This window comes from Enoplosus armatus, chromosome 20 (assembly GCF_043641665.1).
Source record: "Enoplosus armatus isolate fEnoArm2 chromosome 20, fEnoArm2.hap1, whole genome shotgun sequence".
Classification (NCBI taxonomy): domain Eukaryota; kingdom Metazoa; phylum Chordata; class Actinopteri; order Centrarchiformes; family Enoplosidae; genus Enoplosus; species Enoplosus armatus.
The window spans coordinates 14306865-14332343 of record NC_092199.1 but is presented as its reverse complement, the minus strand read 5'-3'; the positions used below and the strand labels follow the sequence as shown (position 1 = coordinate 14332343).

At 43.4% G+C, this 25479-nt stretch overlaps 1 protein-coding gene across 1 annotated transcript; it reads right to left on the bottom strand.

Annotated features, from left to right (window-relative positions):
* Positions 1 to 201: 201 nt before the first annotated feature.
* On the bottom strand, positions 202 to 25190 carry shisa8b (shisa family member 8b). The gene is made up of 5 exons (XM_070926606.1): positions 24541 to 25190; positions 13050 to 13174; positions 5028 to 5141; positions 445 to 893; positions 202 to 303 (listed from the first exon to the last, which is right to left on the bottom strand). Exons 1-5 carry the CDS (start codon positions 25188 to 25190, stop codon positions 202 to 204), a joined length of 1440 nt encoding a protein of 479 aa, XP_070782707.1.
* Positions 25191 to 25479: the final 289 nt, after the last annotated feature.

The window sequence follows — 25479 nt, the reverse complement described above, 5'->3', positions numbered from 1 at the left end:
CTACGCCGTTTTTCTCCTGAATCTCACTGTTTCCACTTATCAAAACATCCCTTTTCATCTCGTAAATCTGAATGTGTCTCCCCGTTTAGTATCCCTCACCTGTTGGGCCAAATGTCCCAAACTCTGGCATTTAGCTAACACCAAAGCCTTTTCTTAGTATGTATTAACATTGCAGCAGGCCGCTCTCGGAGGCCTTGGTGATCAGACGGTCACCTCAGTCGTACTGTGGGTAGAGTAGCTCTTCTGCCTGGTGTGGTGGTAGTAGGAGGGTTGAGATGGGTGCTGTCCCTGTACATGCTGCCCCTGTATGTGCTGCCCCTGTACATGCTGCCCCTGTACGTGCTGCCCCTGTATGTGCTGCCCCTGTACATGCTGCCCCTGTACGTGCTGTCCCTGTATGTGCTGCCCCTGTACATGCTGCCCCTGTACGTGCTGCCCCTGTACATGCTGCCCCTGCCCTGCCCCCCCTCCAGCTCCTCCATACATCCCTCCATAGGATTGGTTAAAGAGATCCGGCATGTTCTCTATGCTCTGCTGCCTCCGGGTGGAGTAGCCATGTCTCCGGGTGGAGCTGTGCATGGAGGAGGAGTGCCCCGGGGCAGAGGTCTGCCTGTGGACATGGCGGCCAGTCGGCTCCCAGGCTTTGAAGGCCGAGCTGGAGAGCAACGGGTGGGTGGTGGTCTTGGGGAGGTGCGAGTGCTCCAGGTGGCTGGAGGGGATGGAGATGGAGAGGGGGGCGTGGAGGTCGTGGTGTGCTGACACAGGCTGATGGATGTATGACTTCTCTTTTGGCTGCACAGGCACAGGCTGGAAGGCAGGAGGCGCCACAGGCTGGTACTGGGAGAAGTCCATGAGCGGGAAGCTCTTGTAGTAGCTACGAGACGCACTGTGCGCTGTAACAAAGAACGGGGTGGGTGGAAACAGCTTGTGAGAAAAAGTATAATCTATAGAGAGCAGTTCGGTTTAGTTTTAGACATAAACACGAGCAGGTTGTCCAGGTTACCTAGATTCATTTGGAAGAAAAAAATGAATGTGAATGGTACAGTTATTACCCAAACTGTCAGTTGTAAACATCCATTACAGTCTTCTACTATCAACTTCCTGGTTTTACTTTGACCTACCCCACTTACTGCAGTTGTGATAAATGACTTAAATAATCTTATGTTCAACCAGTCTGGTCATCTGACCGCTCCTTACTTGCCCCATTGATATTTCATTGTAACAATGTTGTCATGCTCCCAAATCTCTGCAATTACTTTTGTGATTACAAATCATAACTGATAGAAATGATCACCAAAGATTCAGAAATAACCTGAATTGATGGGAAAAACCCTTTCATTTACTGTAGTATGCTCTGTTTGTAACTTTTAAACAAACGTGCTGTATTTGGCCTCTTTAAGGTTGGTTATACTTCAGATCATTACTTTGTGTCTGAAATCTACCACCCACTGTCATATTTTACCAGCATTTGGCTGGTGGCTGGTGCTAATTTCCCGCCCTGCTTCAGAGTCATTTTCAATTTGTCACAGTCTGATGCAGTTCTGAGTCACATGCAGAAGTAGCCTAAAATGAACTGTCAATGTGCAAACACAGAGTCTGTCATTGTAAGAAGGCTGATGACTGAATCACACTTAATCTATGATGCATTTATATTAGGACCTCACGGCTCCAACCTGTCAGCAATGTCGTCTTCTTTTGCTCCTCAAAGTATTTTAGAAACTTTTAAAGGGAGACTATGCAACTTTTAAAAGTAGAAATTACACATTTGTCTTCTTACAGATGAAAACTTGAACTCTTAAGAAGTAAAACCCAATTCTACTCAATTCAATACACTCAGTGGTGTTGCCGCTTCAGCCTCACTTGGTCTGGTATGACCAGTAGCTTACGGTGGCTAATATTAGTTAACTTTAGTGAGTTACAGCTGTAAAACATTAACTCAGCCAGTCTGCTGACTTTATGAGTGTTCTTTATTTGTGCTACTGTTAAACTATGTTTTAGCATTCACCATTATACCATAAATGTCACTTGTGTTGCTATTAAAAGTGGTGTTTCTGACACTAAAACAGTTCACCTTATGATCAAAAGTGAACAGAGACACGAGTTACGATTGAAAACTAGGGGGACAGCAAGGAGTAAGTGAAGCTTGAGTAGGAGGAGGTGAAAATTTGAAGGATAGGATGCGACAATATGATAGTATAAAAAAGGAGTGGGAAGTGTCAGTGTGAGCTATCAGAAGCAAAACGCAAGTTACATTTTTCTCCCATTACAAACAAATCGGACCTTGTTGTCCAGAAAATGTGAAATTCTGAAAAACAAAAAGACTTTAAGTGAGTGTAAAGACGACATAAAGAGAGAATCAGAAGAAGGCGAAGGATGGTCAGGATGAGAGGGAGGGTTTGAAGAAGATCAAAGGGGAAAGCTGGTTTAAGTATTTCCAATTGGTGTATGCCCTCAAGGTGAATACTAACGGTATTCCTCTTTTGCTGAGATACGAGAGTGCAGACAGCAGGGAGAGCGATGAGGATGGAGAAACTGAGGAGTTCAGTAGAGATGATGGAGGTAAAGGTATGTGTGTCAGGATGTGGGGACATACTGTAGCAATAAAAGTTTATAAATACCCTCACCCTGAGTCCAGAGCGTGCACGTGTGTGTGTGTGTGTGTGTGTGTGTGTGTGTGTGTCATGGGCTAGCATGAATGTCACAGAGAATTATTTAAATAAACTTAAAACTGAGGTCATCGCCGCAAGCTTCCTAGCTACATGAACAGTAACCTTGTCTCTGTGTGTGTTTTCATCATTTTTGTACGAAAGTCCGAGTCCACCAACAATAGCTGTTTGTTTTGATCTGTTTTCAAAAGCTACTATTTTTTACCCAGTTGATTTTATGCAAAAATAGTTTCTAAAATTGATATAAATGAAAACATTGAAAATACAACGTTCACATGACGTTGAGCGTTACTTCCGAACGTCCCGTTTGCAGACCATTTGGTACGGTTGGATAAGGACTTCTCACAGTTTCTGACAGTTTGGAGGGTCATGTCTTTTTTAATGGCCTCCCCCCTTTCTAAGACGAAAAACATAACAGCAAAACTGTCAGAAATGGATTAAACAGTGTGCTCTAAGCTGCTAACATTAGCGTATCATAATGCTAAATAGCATTATAGATACCATTATAGATGCCACGTCACATATGTTGATTAGACCTCATCATCATAGCCTTTTCTTTAGTGAAAATGATATGTTTCTACAGTAAACATCCAAGCAGTGTTATGTTAGAATGACAAAACCGTCTGATGTTACGCTTTTCCTTTTCCTACATCATTACAGTACTATAAATCTATCATGCGTGTAGCCATCAAGTATATATTTAAGACCCTTTAACTGGGGTCTCATTTTATAACCTGAAACATTAAAAAGTCACCTGGAGATGGTGTTTACAACCAACTCATGAACCCAGCATCAATTAGCTTGCAAGCTAAAAGTCTGCCAGTTGTCATTTTTTAATTACCATACATTTTGAGTGGAAACTGTGACACTGTTATCATTGTAAACTGCACATGTGTCATTCTAGGTTGGAAAGCTTGACATGCAACAGTAATTAAGCGGGGAAGGGGCCTAGCTAATGAATAATTACTGTTTTAGTGCCCTTGAACAAGGAGCTTTACTTTCGAAGTAAAAGCGAGTCTGTCCAAGCGTTAATCTACTGTATGTACAGTGTGTAAAGGGGGTTGTTGCTTGGAAATTACACTCATGCTCAGTCAACCTTCCAGGGACAATAAAGGTTAAAAAGATTTACCTTGACAAGCAGTGACTTGCCTTTGGCGCACTGGTAGAGGATTGTTTTGTTCTAATGGGATGCCTGGGGTTGGACGTAGTTCTGTACACTTTAACACCCACTACTGTTCAAGGACAACAACATGTGCGTGTGACCTTTGCCGACATGAAATGGTCTGTACAATCACCTGGTAAAAACCCCACGGCCTCTTTTCCAGGCAGTAGTACAAACAGTGACCAAAAGTACGTTAGACAAAGAGAAAATGATCCGATGGGACAGAGGGTTAGGGTTAACCATTTGTCTTTTCAGCCTTGGGCTGTATCCAACTTTACGCTCAATAGTTTACTCAATAGTGACTAAATTGGGATTTTGGACAATCATCAGTTATCATTATTTTGTGCCATCACTTACTGTGTGTAGTGCTGCATAACGTGATGGAAACATTTTTTTTTTTAGATTTTGTGGGAATTCCTGAAGGTAAATACAGTATATAGTGCATACATTTTACACTTAGAATTTGGACACTTAAATAAAATGGTGGTATTAGCAAATATTGGTAGCAAATGGGGATTATAGTTTTCTATCTAGCCAATATTAGGATGCATTTACAATGATAGCTTCTTCTAGGTGTAAAACTGGTGAGTATAAAGCTATAATAACGGTTCGAAATAAAGACAAACTATGTAAAAGGATGGGGGGAAAAAAGTTAAGTGTAAGTTTTATTTTGGGATAGTTCAAATCAAAATGAGGACAGGGGATGATGGGACGTTCACCAGTCACACGGTTCTCATCATGTTTGCCCCAGTAGTTTCTTCCTACCCAAGAGCTCCAGTGCTGCACCCACAGGCTGCGTTACATGAAATACATGTATTATAGAGCTCTGTCCTTGGCAGTGACCTGTACTGTCTGCTTAGACTCAGCTAAAATAATGTTGCAGTGATCCTAGCTCTAATAAAATCCCAATGTTGTTGATAATTAAAACAAAAAAGGGTGTCAGCACTATAACTCTGAGCTTGTCTATAGGCCATGAGGAACTGTGGAGTAAGTTTACTGTTAAAGACTTATACCAATCACATTTAGAGTCAGCCACTATTATCCAACCAATCACACCACAGTGCCAGACAGGAACAGCATGGGCTCCTCTTTAAGATCATCAGTTGACAGCTCCTGTACTGCCAGCCTACTGTACTTCAAAGGTTAGTGTGTCAGTTGGAGTCAGCATCATTTTGTGTGTGTTTATGTGTCCGACTTACCCACAGCTTTGAGGGAGGTATATTTGTTGAGTCCCACTGTGCTGGGGTTGCTGTGCGGATGTGGAAGCCCTTGTCCAAACGGCCCATAAGCAGAGTTATTCAGTTGGTACTGTTCTGTTGAGAGACCAGCAGAGAGAGAGAGAGGCAGAGTCAGTTGGTGGTGATTAGATTACAGTATCTTTATAAAAACCTTTAGAAAGTGTCACACAACAGTCATGTTCGTTTGAAGCAAAGGTGATCCTGAGTGTGCGTCCTGTCATGTCCCTACAATTAATGTTTGCTTTTTTCAACCATAACCTCAACCTTCCTTAGTGTTTTAAAGAAGATGTAACCTTTCTGTAGTTGCCATATGCAGAACACAGATAAAGATAATAAAAATAAATAAAACACTGGCATTAACCCATTAGGTAGCCCTGGAGAAGAAATGAGCTGCAGGGCCCTACTGACCAACAGTTCCTTCCACTCTTTGCCGTCTGTAAGCACCCTGTCACCTTCAACTACCCTGCGTGTACAGTGCACACTGCAGACTACACTTGGCAGCTTCATTATAATTTGCCTACAGCCCCAGATCCAACCAGTACTCCTATAGTATTGCATATGATGTTTGCCAGTTGATTACACACATTTATACAATATATACTGAAGAAATAAAGGTATTAAAACTAGATTTTGACACAGGGCCCCTCCACAAGAGGGGCCTCAGAGTAGCTAACAATACAGGGACCTTACCATTTCAGTTTCCCAACTGAAGACAAACCAACTGACACACAGTGAACAAGGGACTTTCAGGGACCCTAAGAGAACTGGGGACATTGTGGTTCACGGTTGGTATCTTAACCCCAAAGGCAGGGGGACACCCTCAAGTGCGACTTTAAACAATCCATAAGGTGGAAGAGTTTGATCACTTGGCCTTTGTCATTTCTTGGAGTTCGGCTCGGTGTGTCATCATAGTCCTCTCAACATTGGTTGTACTGGGAATCTCTCAGGGGGGAATGTATGCTGTGGAAGCGTCACATAAACGCCGGATTAACATGAGTTAAAAAGCTTCTCCCTTTTACCTCCAGGCTGGTGACTTTGGGCGAGACAGCGACCCCAACCCTGACGGCCGGCCTGTCCCATGCTAAATGAACTGAGGTTAATGAACAATGGAACAAACTAGCAGAGAGAGTGAAGCCCAGGCTATTAGCATTAATGAAGTCCACTGATCCAGCCAGCGCACTTGATGTCAGCCCCAGGGATGGATGGACACACATGCAGCGCTCACGAATGTCCACATAGACGTACACACACACACACACACACACCCAGACATCATGCTTTATAAGGTCATTTGGATGACAGCAACAAAATCAGTGGAAATTAGCATTATTAGCGTATATAAAATGTGTGTTTGTGTGTGTGTCAGAACCTTTCTGTGTGTGAAAGTGACAGATCTTTTGACTGAATGAAACAGTAAAGCGTACTGATGTGCTCGCCAATCTGATTTGCCATGCTCAAGTCAAGTCTATTTGTGCATAAGAGTGTGTGTGTGTAGTAGTAGAGTGCCACACTGGGAGACGCACAGCATCAGAGACAGAATATTTCATCACATCTGCGACTGTCAGTGCTAAGAAAGAGGTGCACATGGCACAACTTCTGAATGCTAATCACCGCACGCACGCACATGAAACAGACGCAGAGTGAGAGAGTGGTGTGTGGTTTGGATGATGAGCGGAGACGGAGGGCTGGTGAAGGAGAGATGGCAGGATGTTCTGGTGGAATAAATTAGGAAATGATGCTGAAGCCAGAGGGGTGGAGAAATGTCAAGAGTAACAACATTTACACTCTGAGCCTCTACCTTAATCACTGTTCACACACACACACACACACACACACACACACACTCATCAATGTAGTCTAAGCTGATTAGCTATGGAGAGTGTGAGAGTGTGTGAGTGTGATCAGGGTATCATCAAGTGTAATTCAGTGGTGCTGACCTCTCAGCATGTGCCATATTAGTGGATTATGAGGAAAAAGTCCTTTTCATACTGTCATCATCATGATCATCATCATTATCATCATTATCACTATTTTCATGATCACCATCTTCTACTAACAACAGTAAATGACACCCTGGTACTGTATATTCACTGGTTGTCATGAGAAGGTCAGATGTTTTTGCATCAAGTCAATCTCAGACAACCCTCTAAACTATGAGATGGAGGTATGAAATTGAAAACTGTAACTTCTCCAAATTATTATTATTTTTTACTATTTTGAGCCACACGCTTCTTGAATAAACCTCACAGGAAATGGAACACACCAAAACCTAAATAAGAATGCTCCCCATACTGATCCCCCTCCGCATGCACATGTGCGCACACACTCAACCACACAGAAATGTAAACAATACCTATTAATGAGTCCATCTGCTTGGCCAAACCCTCTCTCAGGGTACAAGGTTTGAGCGATTGCGTAATGGAATAAGTATGTAAGAGTGTGTGTGTGTGTGTGTGTGTGTGTAAGCCAATGCATTAAACAGGAACTGTGGGAATTAGGAGAGGTTCTGGTTCGAGGTTGTGGATGTTAAAACTCCAGCACGGTTGCACATATTAATTTTCTCCAGTCTGGCATCGGGATCTTTTAAGTGCAGAACGAGAGGGCAGGAACGCTGCTGCTTAATGAGTTACGTAACATCTCCTCTCTCTTTGGGAACTGCAGGCAGTGGACGATTAAGGTGAAGGGGCTTCCTTTGTACCATTTGTCAAAACGAGTCAGGAGCGTGGAAACAAGCTGTCCGATCGAAGGGGGGAGGAAGACAACGGCTTGGTCTTGAGTGGAGGTGGTCACGTGTGTGCTAGTCTGGCGTATTAATACAGAGTATTAGGGGGTGTCCACCTGGAGAGAGTGAGAATATCCCACTTAATGAAAAGTGTGTTAATCGTGTTGAAACTTCTCATGTCATGTCTCAGTGATGCTCTCTAAAGGTGACCATCTTTTCTGTATAAGAGGTATACAAAATAAGGAAAGAATAAGAAAACCAAAATAAAATATTCTTCTGATTGTGCCGTAATGACAGAACTGTTGGCTACTCTGTATTTTTCTCCTTTTCAAAAAGATAGCGGATAACAAAACTTAACAATAAATAATAAAGCCATGCCATGCAGACATGAGACGGTGTCTGATTAGCAGTTTGAGATGAAAAGAAGGTTGTATTTTTCAGAAGTTTTAGCAGAAGCACTAATGATGCACCAGCAAGACATTTAGATTTAGATTCTTTTTCAGGTCAGCAACTTTAGAGGAGTTGAAGGAGGTTTTGATGTAATGGGATTTCTCTCACACACACAAACACACACACACCTATACCATCTGCCTGCTGTTTCCACTGGCGTGCCATTGTGAGTGCTCATGACCGTGAAAAACACTAAGAAAAGCAGCGAGGCCAACACGCGTCTCTGTATGTCGTTTGTGTGTTCTGTGTATAAATGTGCATCTCTTGAGTGTGTGTGTTGTGTTTGAAAAGATACATAAAAGGAGTCTTAAGTGCCGTGGGGGGGTGATAAAGGAGAGAGTGCATGGCGTCTGTCATCACCGAGATGAAATATGAACGTCCCTGTGAGAGAGAGCGACGGTTGCGAATAAGCAGACGAGAATGAAGCGAGAGAGCGCACGGCGTCTGTCATCAGTGAGATCATATGTGAAAGTCTGTGTGCATCATCATCTACTGCTGCAGAGTCAGAGCAGACGTACACAACCGTCTCCCACCCCCACGTCCTTTATAATCCTCGCCCTGTGCGATCTGCTGAGTTGGTCGTACACATGCCTTTTGTCAGAATAATCAACATGACACGAGCAGGGGAGCAAAGATTCATACTGAGATCATTAATTTAGGAGAATAAGTAGTTTGCCTCTCATGACCCCCCAGGGGAAGAGTTGAGGGAGCAGGAAAACCTTTTGGAGGAGAAGAGCGCTCAAAAGGCAACTCTCCTGACAGCTGGGGTAAAAGACAAAAAAAAAAAAAAAAAAAAGAGAAGTGAGAGAAGAAAAGGTGAAATTTGTGTTACAAAGAGTGATTTGTTACTGGGTCAGGCTACAGTACTTCTGCAGTCGACTTTGATAAATAGGTCATCGCTCTTCGCTTCAAGCTCTCTTTCTGCAATGAGTCATGTTTGTTGGAGACTTTTAGACCAAATATTTGCTTCCTGTCCTCAGTTAACATCAGCTGCTGATGGTTCATGTAAATCTCAAAAAGTGTCTCTGACAAGTTCGGACTTTTTGGCATTCCTGACCTTTAAAGTCACAGTGAAAGTTGGACATATATTTGGGTGGGGTTTAGTTAGTATTGAAATGAAATCCCTCACATATGATTCGATCACTCTAAAATGGGCGTGGCTTAGCAAATGCATCACGATACAGAGCTCTACGGTCAGGGTTAGGTTAGCTCGGGAGGAGGATAAAGGTGAAATTAATAAATTAGGCTTCAACCACATTCTTCGGGCATGAACATTTTTCTTGACAGCTGAAATCCAACCACAAACCTCCTACTTTGATATTGTTCTGCTAACTACCCAAGAGCTAACAGTTAAAAGCAGTTTTACATGGTGGGCGGGTTAGCTAGTCACCCCAAACCGCATTTAATTGGATAAATGTATGTTACTGCCTCCAAGTTCAAGATAGTCTTACAAAAATATTAACGTTTTACAGTAAAAGAAAAGAGAGGGATTTTGATAAAAACATACTCAAAAATTACTTTTTTGACACCTATTTATCATGTAACAAGAGGACACAGGATTAGAACTTGGAAAACAAAATTTTCATTTAATTTTTCATTGTCTTTAAAGCGAGACGACATAACTTTGTTCCACTGTTACACAACTACGGGATAATAGTAAATGTGCTAAAGCATCCCGTAATATCGGTCACAAAGTCTGCCAACTGACTCACCAATGGCACTTACTCACCAATATCTATATAAAGTTTGCTAACATAAGCTAACATTAGCCACCACAAGCTATTGGTCATACCAGACCAGTTAAGGCTGTAGCAGAAAACCCCCTGAGTGAATTAAACATGTTTTATCGCTTATGAATTCAACCTTTCCTTGGTTTCTTCTTCTTCTTTTTCTTTGTTCTTTCAAAGGTTACATAGTCGCGCTTTAAAGTGAACGTCAGCCACAGAGAGAATGGCAGCACTTGCCTCCAATCAGTTCAAATGTGTTCAATTACTGTGTGTGTACTGAGCATTACTTTTTCCAGAGGCCTCTGTCTGCCATCTTGTCTACTATGGAAAAACCAATATTGTTCATCTGTTTTCTGCCCAGGCAATCTATGTAGTGTTCCACTTTGTCCTGTGGCTCAATTAGGGAACATTTTGCATTACATTTTGTGTTTGCGTACACATACAGTGTGTGCCAGCTTCAATTCACAGCGTCTTAGGGTGAACAGAGGACAAAGATCTGGGACAGAGGGAGGTGATTCATGATGTGAAGCACTGACGTGTCGACCCTCAAATGTCAACTTGTGAGTTTTATTAAAACCTTGTTATGTTACCAAAAAGAATACGTGTGTAGACATCTTTCAGTTGACGTGTTATAAGACAATTTTGAACTTTCTTTTCTCTCAAACAATACTTTTCATACTGAGTTTAGATGTGATCCGATGTAGCTTTTTGTTTTGTTTTATTGGCTCAAAGTTTTTCTGTTTTTATTGATCGCAAACAATTGGAGTGGACATTTTACTGCCTCTGAGAAGAAGTGGGTGTAATGTGCATAAATATGGAACACATTAGCATCAATAGGTATCATCCTCAGTGCTGATTTCACTGCCAAGTCCCCTGCCTTTCGCTACCGTCACTTCACATTAGGAAGTGGACTCACTCATGTCCCACGCCTACGTTTACTTACTTACAGTTTTTTCATTCAATCAACATTTTCTGCCACATGCTGGTCCCTTCATGTCAATCCCCCAGCAGTCTGTGGTTCTCAGCACGCTGTCGACAACTAAATAAGACTTAAACCTTTTCGAGGGCAGCAACAGGAGGAACAGTGGGAGTGAGCTCAGGAAAAAAAGAGAGAAAAGGGGAATGAAGAAAACATGGTAGGGTGTAGGAGTGACTGAAGAGCCAGCGCATCACTTAGTAAGAACTGAAAGAAAAGTCTCTCATGCTGCCATGACACAAGACTGCAGATTTTCAGCCAGCAGAGATCGTGTTAGCTCCTGAGATCAACTGACATGTGGGCATTAATATTTATGATTTGACAGCTGCAGGGCCATGAAGCTCTGTAGTATCTGAGCATTATGGACCAGCCACTTAGTTTGCGCTGTGAATTGAATTGCTTTAACTCCCTTTTACTTCCTCTGTGCTTCTTACTGTACTGCAGGCTCTCTGGCCACAAGCAACAGTTACTCAGCAAGATGAAGGAGATGAAATAATAAGGCTACAGCCAGTGTGGCGGTTTGTTTTCCTCTTTCTTTTTTAATGCTAAGTTCCAGCTCGTGCATCTGTTTCCCTTTTCAAGTGAATACGATCAATGAAAACACTCTGGATTAAAGCGTCCACCGCATACAGTACGTCATATCATGTCATTAGCAGTGTGTGAAATTCTACATAGCAAGAGATGAGAGATGGACGCTGCAGGGGGGCCTCTCATATCAAACACTCCACCCCACTCCCTCCCTCTGACACACACACACACCCATGCACACTCACATGCAGGCCCACAAACACGCATACTAATCCATACACACGTGCACAGGCAGCTTTGGCAAAAACCAAATTGAACAACAATGCAAACATAAAAAATAGGATGGCACTCTTACTCTTAAACTGTGTGCTGTGTATCTGGACGTATAGAAAATGTATGGAACATGGCACATGCTGCCTGTAGGGGTGCAGCCTGCCTACATTAACATACTAATTAAACAGTCTGTGTGTGTGTGTGTGTGTGTGTGTGTGTGTGTGTAGAACACCAGTGTTGCAGTGTTCTACTTACAGATGAAGATGCTCCATTGTTCAGTCTCTCCCCTCCACCCTGTACCTAATTAAGTCTCACCGGCCAGTGCCAAAATTGTGTAAAATTTAAAATGCCCTGTACATGAATGCGTTGGCGTAAATGTGCTTGTCTCAGTTCTGTTTGGGGAACTTTTTACAGCAGTAGGTAGCCGCTGCTGTGTTTTTCACTTCCCTCCTTCCAGTATTTCAAGAAAGTCAAGGATGCATTGAGAGTTTTATTTCTGTCTGAAGGTTTCACTTTCACTTGTACTTGTTGCTTTTACACTTTTTAGGCTTTTTTTTTGTATCTCTGATACAGTTAGATTTAAAGCAAATTCTGTTAAGTTTGTACCAAGAATATATTTAACAGACGGATTAAAGGATTATTTGACTTTTTGTGCTACGAGAAATTGTAGAAATATTACGTCTCAAAGAAAGATAATAAAAAAGCATTCCAGAAACAAATCAGTCGTACATTGATACGGATTCAGTTTACCCTGGGGACAATCTGTTGGATATTTCTGCTTGAATTTCTAATTTCAGTCTTGTGATAGACTAGTGATTAATACAAGTCGTTACAGCCCCACAACCCTGCACCAGATAAGTAGGTTTAGAGAAAGGATGGATGGATTTTCTTCGCATTCTGAATGCATTTGTTGATCCTGTGTAAATGTTTTAGCCTTAATTGTAGATGCAAAACTCTGTCATGAATATTGAATGGAGTAAAATTCATTACATGTGTGACCCTGCATATAATGCCGTTCATTATGCAGATAGAGAAACAGATGCAAAATGAGCTGAAGCCAAACGGCAGCACAGATGCTGTTTGTTGAGCTCCTCTGAAGTTGTGTTTTATGTTTTTGTCATTTGGTGGGGAATCGGATTCTCGCTGACTTCACAAACACAATTTCACAGTATCTTTCTCACTTACACCAGCACATAGAGATTTTCTCCCGGCGATAGCAACACTGGCAGTATATTGTATGCTATCCTGAATTCACCTGTGTATTATGGGTGTGTATGTGCGTGCACGCTCTCTCTCTCAGTACTCACCACTCCTGCTGCGCAGCATCCTGGCTGAGATGCCGTTGGATCTCCCTCCGCCGGGCGAACCGGCCGCAGCGTTTTCCACCGAGCTCACCTCACCTCCCTGCTGCTTCAGCAGGTCTGTCAGTGTCCTGGAGAACAACACACACACAAACACACACACACACACATTTATGTTGTTGTGTCTAACAGATAAAATTGCACCAAATTATTTTGAATCCCAAACACAAACGACTGACAGAGAAGAAGAGAAAGAGGACAAAAACACAGTTGACAATAGGTGCTCGACTGTAAGCAGAGTGGAATAACAAAAGATGTCAATAGCTGGTGAAACATGTGGTTTCTTGCTGTATGTTCACATTGCGGAACACAAATGTCCCCCCCCCCACCCCCCCGCCAAACCAGTCAATGTGCCTGAAATGGTCTATTGACATAGCTAAGTACAAAACACTCAACAATGTGATGACAACAAAACAGACATTAAAACTGGAAGTCAAACCAAAAAAGAGCCATATGTTCTGCGCAAGCTACGCTGAACGAAGGTGAATGGCAGAAAAAAAGAAAAATGAGCCCTGATTCCTTCATCCGACCTTGTGCACAAAAATCAGGAAGACAGAAGAAACATTATTCATGCCGTCCTCCAGTCGAAAATAAATACAAAGCGACGAGATGGATTGGTCACATTGGAGCGGTTGCACAGCTTGATTCTGAAACGACATCTGTCAGTGGATGAGACAACAAACATCATCTGCTATCCAGATGTGTACAGTTAGTCCCCTGAGAGGGCTTTCCTGAACAGCTGTGTGCACACATGCAAGCAGTTCATTTACAGTACATTTACACTCCTCCCAGGGGAGGGTGTCTTCACTGTGTGTGGAAGTTGCCTGTGTGTGAATGTTTTCATGATTCCTGCCTGCCTGTGTGTGTGTGTGTGTGTGTGTGTGTGTGTGTGGTTGTGTAGCAAGTGTGCAAAGAAGTGGTGGTGTGTGATTCTACATGTGTGCGTTGTGTGTTGGGTTAACAGAGTTGAACAGAAATCATCACATGTCCGTGCAGTCATATAGATACCCAGCCAACTTCTAAAACCATTTTGGCGTAATTCGTTTTTGCTTTTGTTGCCGTTGGCTGCACAATGTGGGGCAGTTCAGACACTTACGTCAAGGGCTTGACCATTTTTAGCAGCGTTTGTACAGTTCGATTTGGCAGAAAAGGCTCTGCTCTTTGAGGGAGCTCTCCAAGAATCTGGTTGGGATCAACAAAACCAAAAACCCAACACATACAGAGAAGGCTGGGCTCGTGGATGGAGCTGTGAAAGCAAACTAAATATTATAATATTATAAATATTATAACGGTTGCGATTGACACCTACTTAAATATGATTGGACGATACTAGTCAGCTGTAAATGAGCCAGTGATTGTGACACATGAATGGAGCATCTGATGCCATGTTATGCCATGTTTGGGCTGATTTTGAACTTGATGTCAAACCAGATTTCATAATATAATACATCATTTTAAGCAGAAACCATATTGTAAGACTATTGTTTGTTTATTGGGTATTAATATGACAGTATGTGTTGCAGTGTGTTACCATGAAGCAGGGCTGCTTAATGTCTTATATATCATAACTCCCCACTCGCAAAATCAGGTATTGTGGTCCATGTATGAGTGAAGTGAAGTGAAGCCCCTGCTTTTATTTAGACCAAGTCAAACTGTTTGTGTCACGTGACCTTTAATTTAGGAGGAGGTTTCTGTTTCACTGCACCCATAAAACTGAGCCACAGAAGTATATTTTCATTCTGGTTTTGCATTTTTTCCTTCCGCATTTTATAGTCAACATCCTGGATTACTTGTTGTAGTTCTGTCAGTTTGCGCTCGCCGAGTGGCTCATCTCCCTGCTGCGTGTTTGTGTGTGTGTTTTGTTCTGTGTGTCCTCTAGGATAAATTCCAGCCAGCTGTATTTGACTAGAGGCCTTTTTTTTTTTTTTTTTGCTGAACGACATACGGGCAAGATTTCCTGCAATATGGTCATGTTTGGACTCGGGGCTTGTTGTGTTTGGAAGCAAGAAATGCAAAGGAATGATCATCTCTCTCTCTCTCTCTCTCTCTCTCTCTCTCTCTCTCTCTCTCTCTCTCTCACACACACACACACACACACACACACATTCTTGTACTTCCCTAGTATAAGGTCTTTCCATTCATTTCATTAAATCAGCTAAAGACTCATGCTACCCGACCACCCCAACTTTCTTCCCACAGCTGGTGACACCATCCTCTTTGTCCTACACACACACACACACACACACACACACAGGCATACTCATCACTCTGAATAAACACATTTCCGCTCCCTGTGCAAACTGCTGAATTTACAGTGTTGATGGTATTCACTCCCTTGATCAATAATTCAAACACTGGTGCCTCTGTTTCGCTAACGAAGCTTATGTGTTTAGTACCTTCTACCACACACACACACACACACACACGCATATATGTACAGGTACACAAAACACACACAACCTAGAGTATGACCGACCTGACAGCGACAGCCGGGGGCAGCTTGTTCACACTCAACTTGCCAAATAGAAAAGTGAGTCCCTTTGGCCTCCTCTTAGATCACCTACAAAGTGTGTGTGTGTGTGTGTGTGTGTGTGTGTGTGTGTGTGTGTGTGTGGGTGTGTGAGGATCATCTCATGGAGTAACGCTGTCACAGCAAGTGTCTCCTGCAGGGACTTTGGCAATGACATGAAGCTGCCTTGGTGTCAGATATCGTATTCATGCTTGTTTTATCCGTCACAAGTATCTCATGCAGACAAATGGTACCTGTGTGTACAGTTTGTGCGAGTGTTTGCATTTAACTCCCGAGACTAATAATTCTGTTATGAATATAGCTATGGATGGTGTATTTCTGGGTTTTGGGGTTGATTAAAGGCGCTCTGGGACATGTAGGAAATCACTAAACTGAAGTGCATGTCTCATCTACTTATACTTCACTAAACTGAAGTATAAGTAGATGAGACATGTTAAAGGAAGACATTTTATGAGCTATTTCTGGAGCCTTATTTTGTAACAGAATATTATATTCATTCATTCAAATCAATTCAGATCTTAATCATCTTACTGTGAATCCTTTTATGCACACCGTGCATGCGCGTGTGTCTTTGCGAAAGTCTGCATTAGATTATGACGTGAAATTGTCCCCTTCTAAATATTTGCATCGCCCAACAAAAAGACTTTGAACGCCTCCTGATCTCTGTTCCTCTTTCCGCAAAGATGTAAATCACTTTCTCTCTTCTTTTCTTCGTCACTTCTCAATTCTTTTTCCCTTCAGTCTTCCTATTCTTTCTCTCTCTCTCTCTCTGCCCCCTCCTCGCCGAAACGCAGCCCTAAATCTGCCCCCCCCCCCCCCCCCCCAAACCATATCGTTTGTCTTCCTCTCCTCCAGTCTCTCTCTGCTCCTCATCCCCTCTCTGACTCACTGCCGTGCGGCGCCTCAGGCCTCCACGCACTCCTCTCTTGGCTCGCCGCTCAAACAACTTGCTGATTTGGACTTTTAATCTGCAACAAAAACTTCACCTGTCTCCGGGCTATGTAGTGTTTATGGAGCGTTGGCTGAGCTTCATGAGAGTTTCTGCGGATGCCTTTTGAAAGAGTGAAGATGGCCGTGCAGCTGGTTGAAAGATTAAGACTCGCAGGGTGGGATAGATTGACAGAAAAAGCTTGTGGTGGCCGCAAACGAGGAGCATGTTTGTCAAGTGCAGCCTGGATCAGTTCTCATATACTGTCATTACAATTTGTTATCCTGTTTGCAGCATCTTAAATCCATGTTGTTAGTTTCACTCACCAAAATTAAAGAGTTTTTTTTGCACGCAGGAAAATGAGCTTGTTACTGAGGTCACATACTTCAAACCTGCAAAAACTCCGAAAAACATCTCAGGCTGTCCCATTAAATCACAACTGATTGATGTCATAAATATGCAGCATTAAATATGAATTAACATGTGCCTTGTCTTTACATTACTGTCAGTCCTCCAGGATATTTCTGATCTTTCAGTTGCAAGAAAAAACACAAATTCACCCAATTCTCACATAATTCACCAGTTTGTTCCAGTCCCTGAAATATTTCAACAAAACATTGTCACTCTGGACTAAAATGCCTCTTGAATGCAAATATAGTCCCAATTTTCCTTCCGTGAAATGATCCAGTCCAAGCCAAATGTAATCACAGCTCGACCAGCTAACTGTAACTGTAAATGGCTTAAATGACCAGGGGACTTTGATGCCCTGAATTGAGACTTTATTTCTCTGCTAAAGGGCTGACGCAATTTGGACAATTAAACAAGAACAATTACAAACTGCACTGCAAAATATGAGACAATTTGCTGCACATTGAATCATTTGGGCTACAATTATTAGAAAAGCCTTTTTTTCTGTGACAGAGAAATCTCTGCTGTTGGGGAAACCTTATGGACCACATGATATGTACATATTCAGTGAGTAACCTCCAGGGTCGACTCTTTATTACTCTGCAACATGTTACGTAACAGCGATAGGCCTGAGATCTGTGAGGTCATCTGTACCTCCATGCTCTCCCATCACATCACAGCCACGCTGAGATGAGACTTTGCTAATGTCCTGTAACAATAAATTACTCCACCCACATCACCCAGATCAGAACACACACACACACACACGCAGTGATAGTCACAGCTAATATTACAGTAACTCTCCAAACAGAGGAATCCACTCTGTGTCTCTCTGCAGCGAGACCCCATTGATTATTCTAATGTGAAATGTCCTGAATACGTTAAGGTCTGCACATACATTCAGGACGTGCAGCAAAGTGCATGTGCATCCTCATGTCCTGTTTGTGCATTAGTGCACACATTATTGATCCTGTAACTGAAATTTGGTTTACAGTTTTACAGTGCTGTGTATCAAATAGACATTACATGACAAAGAAGCATGTGGAGCTTGAATAGTGAACACACACTGTCACTACTATCTGTCACACACACAAACACACACATGGAGACAGATGAATGATGTCCCACATCGGGACTCAGTCAATCCATCAGTGCCTCCTTCCTCTTTTCTGATTCTTCTCACACCCGTACTGTACTTTTACCATCTGTTGTCTGTCCAAACCAGTTTCTAGACACCACCCACCATTAGGTTTATTTATAAAAACAAAACTTTGAGATAATCCGCTGAAAAAGTAAAGCGACCGCGGCAGATATCTCCAATCTCTTTATTTCCCCTCTGTTGTCACTGCTCTCGTCACTCATCGCTTCTCTCTTTTCATCAGAGATACAGTTAAAACAGATTCGCTGTCACTGACGATTACTGATAAAGAGTGAGACGATGACAACTTACATCTTAAATGCACCCCCCCCCCCCCACACACACACACACACACAAAGCCTGCACACACTTGTGTGTTTCTGCAGAGATATCTAGCAGCACAAATATCAACATACTTCTGCTACATACATACAGCCTACTGTAAAGTCAGTGTCTAACATTTAATTAAAAAAACGAGTTCAACAGTTAGGTTAACGGAAACCTTTCTACTGCACCGCATAAACAAAGCCAAACGTGTTCTTCATGTGCTTTTCTGTCATAACAAACAAACAAGCCCACGGAGGCGACGAGGTCTTAACACCTACATTCACATCTGACTGCTCCTTTCTCAGACATGTAGAGAGCTGTGATTATAGTGTGCATGACAAACAGGATTAATGGTGACACATGGAGGTTTTCCAGTAGCCTCCATATCTATGCGGGTTATTGTTCTGCTGTTAGATGCAGGCAGAATCAGAGAGTTTGCGGTTTTATGCTAACATGTAGCCTGTGTGTCATGTGTCATTTTTCATTTTTTCAGCCACCTTGAAAATAAAATAATGTGGTTCTATGCTGACTTGTCCAGAAGTCTTACATTGTTTTCTGGGTCATTACTCAGCTGTCGTGTGTGCAGGTAGCATCTGTGTGGGTTTGTTTTCATGCTAACTTGTTGTCTTTCCCTCCCGAGCACGGAGGTTGCCACGTCCATTTTATTTTGCAGCTACCTTTAAACGGACACATAGCTGTTCTATGGTGATTAATCAGTTATCCAGAAGTCTTATATTGTTTTCTGTGTCATTATTCAGCTGTTAGCATGGCAGCATCTTGAGGAGTTGTGTTTTCATGCTAACAAGCTAACTTGCCTAGTTTTCCCTCTGGCACAGAGGTCAGTGGTTCTTCTATTTTTCCCGCCACCTTGAAAGAAAGAAACGCGGTTCTGTGGTGATTTTTTTTCAGTTCTCACGTACCCTATATAGTTTTCTAGGGTATTATTCAGCGGTTTGATGCAGGTATCATCTGAGCGCTTTTTGTTTTCATACCAAAAAGCACACTTGTCTAGCCTTTCCCTCCGGCACAGAAGCTGCCAAGTGAGTTTTCTTTATCCAGCCACCTTGAAAATGGAAGAAATGCAGTTTTGAGCTGTTTTCAAGTTTGCAAGTAGCGTACATATTTATATGGGCTGTTTTTAGCTGGTTTTCATGCCTGTTTGAGGCTGTAGACAGATGGCCCATTAGAAGTTTGGGAGAAGGATGAAATGGAGCTACAGGGGCCAGCTTACTGTGTGTCAGCTGGTCCTGTGAACTTCACTGTTGACTGATATGTGTTTGACTTTCACCTTGGAATCAACTCTTTTCCGCAGTCTTAAAAATGGAAATGCCACCTTTAAGGTATAATAGATAAAAAGCTGCCAATCGTTCAGCTTTTCAGATGTCAACCATTTTAGCCTCTCCCCTGATAAACAGACTAACACACAAAGACAAACACAGAAGCAGCACATAGCCAAATCCTTGAGTCAGTGGGCGCTGACCCACATTTAAGTGTGTGTGGACCCAGTGAAGCCCGGCAGGACTGAGGAGGAGCACGTAGAGGAGGAGAGAGGAAGGTAAAGCAGCTGGAGGGGGGAAATTGTCACATCTGATACAGCAAGGAAGCTGTCAACGTACATGTCCTTTCACTTTGGGAGGAACTGCGGCAAGTGGTGACGCAGGCGCATACGTGTGCAAACACATTTACTCGCAAGCATGCATGCATGCAGACATGCGCACACAAGGGTGACAGGTGAGAGGTGATGGAGAGTGACAGCTCAACCCTGGAGGCAATCAGAAGGCAGGAGGGATGGAGGGGAGCTGAGAAAGTGGAGCAGAGGAGGAGGAAACTTTGAGGAAACTTCTGTCTTTTTTCACTTCTTAGTGCAAACGCACTGTCTCACATGGCAGGTATTTGGGGCTCACACTGGCGTGATTTCCTGCCTGGAGTGTCTTTTTTCCCCTCTTTTCTAAAACCAGATGAAGTCATCAGAGAAATGGGATGGTGCAACTGATGTGTGCATTCTTTGTTGATGCACGTGTGTGTGTGTGTGTGTGTGTGTGTGTGTGTCCCAACATGCATACACACTGTACATCAGTGAGCACTGTGGGGTTATGCACAGAGCAGAAATGAACAAGGTGTCAGATCCTTCAAATGTTTATGAACTTTTAAACTTTGAAAAAAGTTTATAATCTGTGAATTGAGAATATGTGGGAGAAAATGTCCTGGAATAATTCATCAATCAATTATCACTTTTCCAGATTTTACTTTGGTTAACATATGAATACACAGCCTGAAGGTGTCGTAAGTGTTTCTGAATGTTGCTCCGTTTATGTGATGGTATATAAAGTGCAAAAGTATGATTTTACAGCTCAATAGAATTGCACCAGTTTCCCCAAAAGGAGCAAACTGTCGCCAAAAATCACATCAACCGGCCAAAAAAAATGCCCTTGAAATATTATCCTGGTGTCATTTTAATGTGTGTGTGTGTCGAAGAGACAGAGAGAGGAGGTGAAATGGAACTGTGATGCCATTTGTTGCGTGCGGCCGCTGCCCATATGTTTGCCCACACTGTATCGAGTATTGCTTATCTGTCTGCCTTAAATCAGGGCAGAGCAGTCAAACCCTTTAAGTGACAGTGTCCTTCATTACATAACATCGTGGCCAAAAAGCCCACTGCAGTGCACACACACACACACACACACACACACACACTGGAGATGAACTGCAAATGCAGTCAAACATATAGATCTATGCATGTAGTGTTGACGCCGGATGCAAACCTCTCCAGAGAAGCCTTGTGGTTTTCGCCTTAAAGAAGATTATTTTTGGACATTGCACAAAGGCTGTTCATTTCATGACCATAAGAAGTTTGTGGATTTTATCTAATGTTTGATTATATTTGTCTGCATTTGTTTAATAGTTGGAGATACACGGTTCCCCTGTTGACAGCATCTGGAGTGCTGGGGCACACAAATGGCCAGATACATACATGCACACACACACACTGTCGCATGAATGCACGCACGCACACACACACACACACACACACACACACACACACACACACACACACACACTCTCTCTCTCTCTTAACCATGTGACCTCAGCTGCCACCATGTTGGTCCTTGGCCTCTCTCACTTGTGTCAGGTGGACATTGTGCGTTCTCATGGCGGGAATTGTTCCTATAATATGATACAGAGTACGGGCCAGACCTGCTCTGTATGAAGAGTGCCCTGAGATAACTTGTGTTATGATTTAGCGCTATATAAATAAAATTGTATTGTATTGCAGTGCATTTCGCCTCCTGGCCATCCTGACCTCTCACTGTGGTGATCTCAACCGTGCTCACGCAGCCTAAATGCCACCACTATCATTCTTGTTGTTAATTGAACTATAAATCACTGCGAGTGCATGCGTGTGTGCGTGTGTGTAAAATCATGAAGGTCATCGGTGTTTGTTTACTCCCTGGGTGTAAAGCCAGCCCCTCTCCGGTTGAGGCCTTTCATTAGACGTGACATGAGTGACCTACGGCGGCGCTCTCCATTCCTTTTTGTTGGCTGAGGATTAGTGCAGCATGCAAACATACTGAACCTGGTTTGGTTGGAAGAAGAGCGGGTTCATGCATTAGAAGGTGTGTATGTGTGTGTGTGTGTGCGTGTGCGTGTGTGTGTGTGTGTGGGAGGAAGGTAATCTGAGAGGAGGATCACTTTGGATTTCTAACTTTCAAAGCTGATTCGGGAGAACTGGTGGGATTTCAGAGTGTTAATCATCCTCTGCTCGCAGGGTGTCGAGACGGAGACAAACATGGTGGGAAGGAAAGAAAGAGCAGGTGCATGGCATGCATGGCATGCATGGAGCGCAGACGCTGCCTTTTGTGCTTCGCCACATCAATATCCAACTCTCGAGTGGGTGGGCGTGTGTACATATTCATGCGTTTCTCCTCATGAAGCGCGTGCAGTACACGAGGTCTTAGTTGCACATACACTTTTGGACCAGGGATTTATGTCAGCGGGCTAATAACTAAATGAGCGTGCAGGCAGAGCAGTCCAGAAACGGTAAAGCTGTAATCTTGGTGAAATTTGTTTAATCGCAAGGAGGAGCGGTAATCTGTTGAGATGGGCTCACGGAGGGAGGGTGTTTATGAAGCCGGAGTGTTTCTATTTCAGTGAGGTGCTACCCTGCAGGAAATATTAATCCTGGCTGTGTGTTATCCGTAGAATGAGTTTTTTTGCGGCTCAGGTTAACGGGAGAGACACACAAGCTGAGCTGCTGGTCGACGGAGGTTTGGTGTCCACTTTCTCAATTAAAATGCACAAAGAAGCCACTGTAAAAATGAGTGAAAGCAGAAGTAGAGGCAAGTTAGGTGCGGTACTGACAGCAGATGAGGGAGGTGACGTGGAGGAGGAGATGGAGAGAAAAAAAAAAAAGAGAGGATGTGAGTGGTTGAAACTGGCCCCTGCCTCAGCTCTTTGGGCCCCAGAGGAGAGGGAAAGGGGGATGGAAAGGAAGAGGAAAGAAGAAAAGCAGAAAGGATGGATGATAGCTGGAGGATGAGAGGAGATGAGGAGGAAGGCCAGTGAGGAGGGACTTCGAGTAACATTGTAATTTGTGAGAAAGAAACTGAGGATGGCACGTGGTGAGATGGAGATTCGCGGAAGAAAAGCGAGATCAAATACAAGACGCTCGGAGAGATAAGAAGAATTAGACAGAGAAGAGAATGAGGAGAGGCAGCCAGTGAGGGTTAGATAGTTTGGGATGAAAGCGGGGAGATTTGAGCTGCACGCTGCGCGCTGTTTGCTGTAATGATTTCCTGGGGTGAACAGATTGAACCCTGGACCACGTATTGAACCCAACTGCAGCGGGAGTGTGTGTTTACATGTGTGTGTGTGTGTGTGTGTGTGTGCATGCTTATCAGGAGAGAGAAAGAGATAGAGTTCACAACAGAAGTACCAAACTGTTGGTTGTGTGTCAAAGTGGAAAATAATCTGTGACCGTCCTGCCCTTTCGTTATTTGTTTTTCAATGCTAAAGTGTAAGAAGTGATCTGACACACATGAGGGGAAACTTGAAAGAAGGAATTCTGGCATCGAAGCACAAAGACGTTCGCTCTTCAAGGCTGCATCACACTCAACACCTACTGCGGCAAAAACTGTTTGGTCGATTTTTCTTTGTTTTCCAGTCTTTTTTGTTTATTTCAAATATAAGTCATGCTTACAAGCAAAGCAAATGATACACAAGGGGTGAAATACAAAAGCATATGAAAAAGAAAAAAAAATGGAAAAAAGGAGAAACAAAGAAACAAGCACAAAAAAACAAAGAAAAAATGCAAAATTAGACACATTAAAAGATTATGAGCAAATGCAAAATATGGGTGTTATATATGTGTATGAAGGGGTGTGTAGACATATGAGCTTGTACCTTACAGGTATGATCTCATTCACAACATGCAAACACACCTGGTGAGTGACTCAGAGAATTACACGGCTCATAAAGCGCAACACTTCACACACTTATCTTAAAATACCGTGATAAGATCAACTGGATTTTGCCAACTTTTTTTTCAGTCCTCTCTCTGTCAGACTCTGTTTTTTTTTCTTTCTCTTGTTTGAAATTCAGGTTACATTTAACAAGCATTCCAGTTACACCTCGGGGACAAAAGTCATCAGCTTCTGCTCTAAAAGGTTTTGTTAGGTTGAGATGAGCTGAACAAACTTGGTTATGTGTTGTCAGGAAAAGGCTCAGAGATGAATTTGTACAAGCAGACACACACACACACACACACACGTTAGAAGGCCGACAGACACACATTAAACGCTGGCAGGTTGAGTGTTAGCATGTTGATGGGACACGAAATGGCATTTTTCTGCTATTCTGCTGGGGTGAAGTCAGAATTTCCAACTTCTCCAACACCCCTGCAGTGCATCAGAACATGCATGCAAACACACACACATACATGCATTCACAAACACACATAAATACACGCATGTACGCACACACACACATACTTCTATCCGCCTCTTTGCTTAAATCTACTCGCTATATGAAATGTCGTTGACACACAGACCCTCTCCACGTACACACTCACACACACACACACACTTACACACACCCTCATGCTCCTCACCTGGAGTTGAGGTCAGTGTGCGCCGCCCCCGCTCCTCCTCCTCCTCCTCCACTTCCTCCGCGGCTCTTCTCCAGGCCCAGTTTGGTGAAGATGCCCACCAGCACCATGATAGCCACCACGCCGCAGATGATGTAGACGATGAGGTGTGTGCGGTCCCGGTCCTGGTCCTCCTGGCCCTCGGTGATGGTGGCCACAGGCTTTCCGGTGTTGGCCCAGATGGGCGTGTCGTAGTTGGAGCAGATCCTCTGGTCCAGCCGCTGCTGGCGGAACTGGCAGCAGAAGCGGTAGAAGCAGGTGCCACAGCAGTACAGAAAGACGCCGGCGTTGCAGTTGAAAGGAGGGTCCCATTGGCCCATCACGTCGTAGTAGCCCTGGCAACGCGTCCCGCCTACGGGAGGGACGTCCTCGTCATCCGCGTCTCCACCGCTGGTGGGAGTGGACAGCCCTGTCTCCTGAGGAGTGTTCTGTGTGGTCTCCACGTAGCTTGGAGTCGTCTGGTTGGCCAGCGCGGTGGGGACGATGAACGGGTCACCTTCGGTTACTGTCACCGTGGTGACGGATGGGTCCTGGGTGAGAGCAGGTTGAGCTACAAGGAAGGAGAGGAGGAAGAGGAGGAAAAGGTGGCAGGAGGAAGGGTTGGTGGCCGCCATGCTGCTGGGAGAGCCCTTCTGTCCAACGTCCCACCTGCAGGCTTTGGACAGGATGTTTGGAGACGGGTGCAAAAGTGTTAAAGACAGAAGAAAGAAAATTACTTTCAGATGCATTTATTTTACTATTTCACAGCAATTAATCTCATTAATGCAAGGTAGAAGTTGTTTATTATTTATTCATCAACAATCTTCATGAAGCTGCAAAGCTGCACTTATGCGACATATCAGAACAATCGGAAAAACAAACAGATTTGCGGCATGTTCCCGTGAAAACTGGATTTTAGCCAGA

Excerpts from the sequence above, each read along its gene's own strand:
- shisa8b (XM_070926606.1), bottom strand. The coding sequence starts at position 25,190 with ATGGCGGCCACCAACCCTTCCTCCTGCCACCTTTTCCTCCTCTTCCTC. Across the intron at positions 13,175-24,540 it reads CACACTGACCTCAACTCCAG|GACACTGACAGACCTGCTGA; the intron begins GTGAGGAGCATG and ends GTTGTTCTCCAG. Across the intron at positions 304-444 it reads GGGCAGGGCAGGGGCAGCAT|GGGCAGCATGTACAGGGACA; the intron begins GTACAGGGGCAG and ends CAGCACATACAG.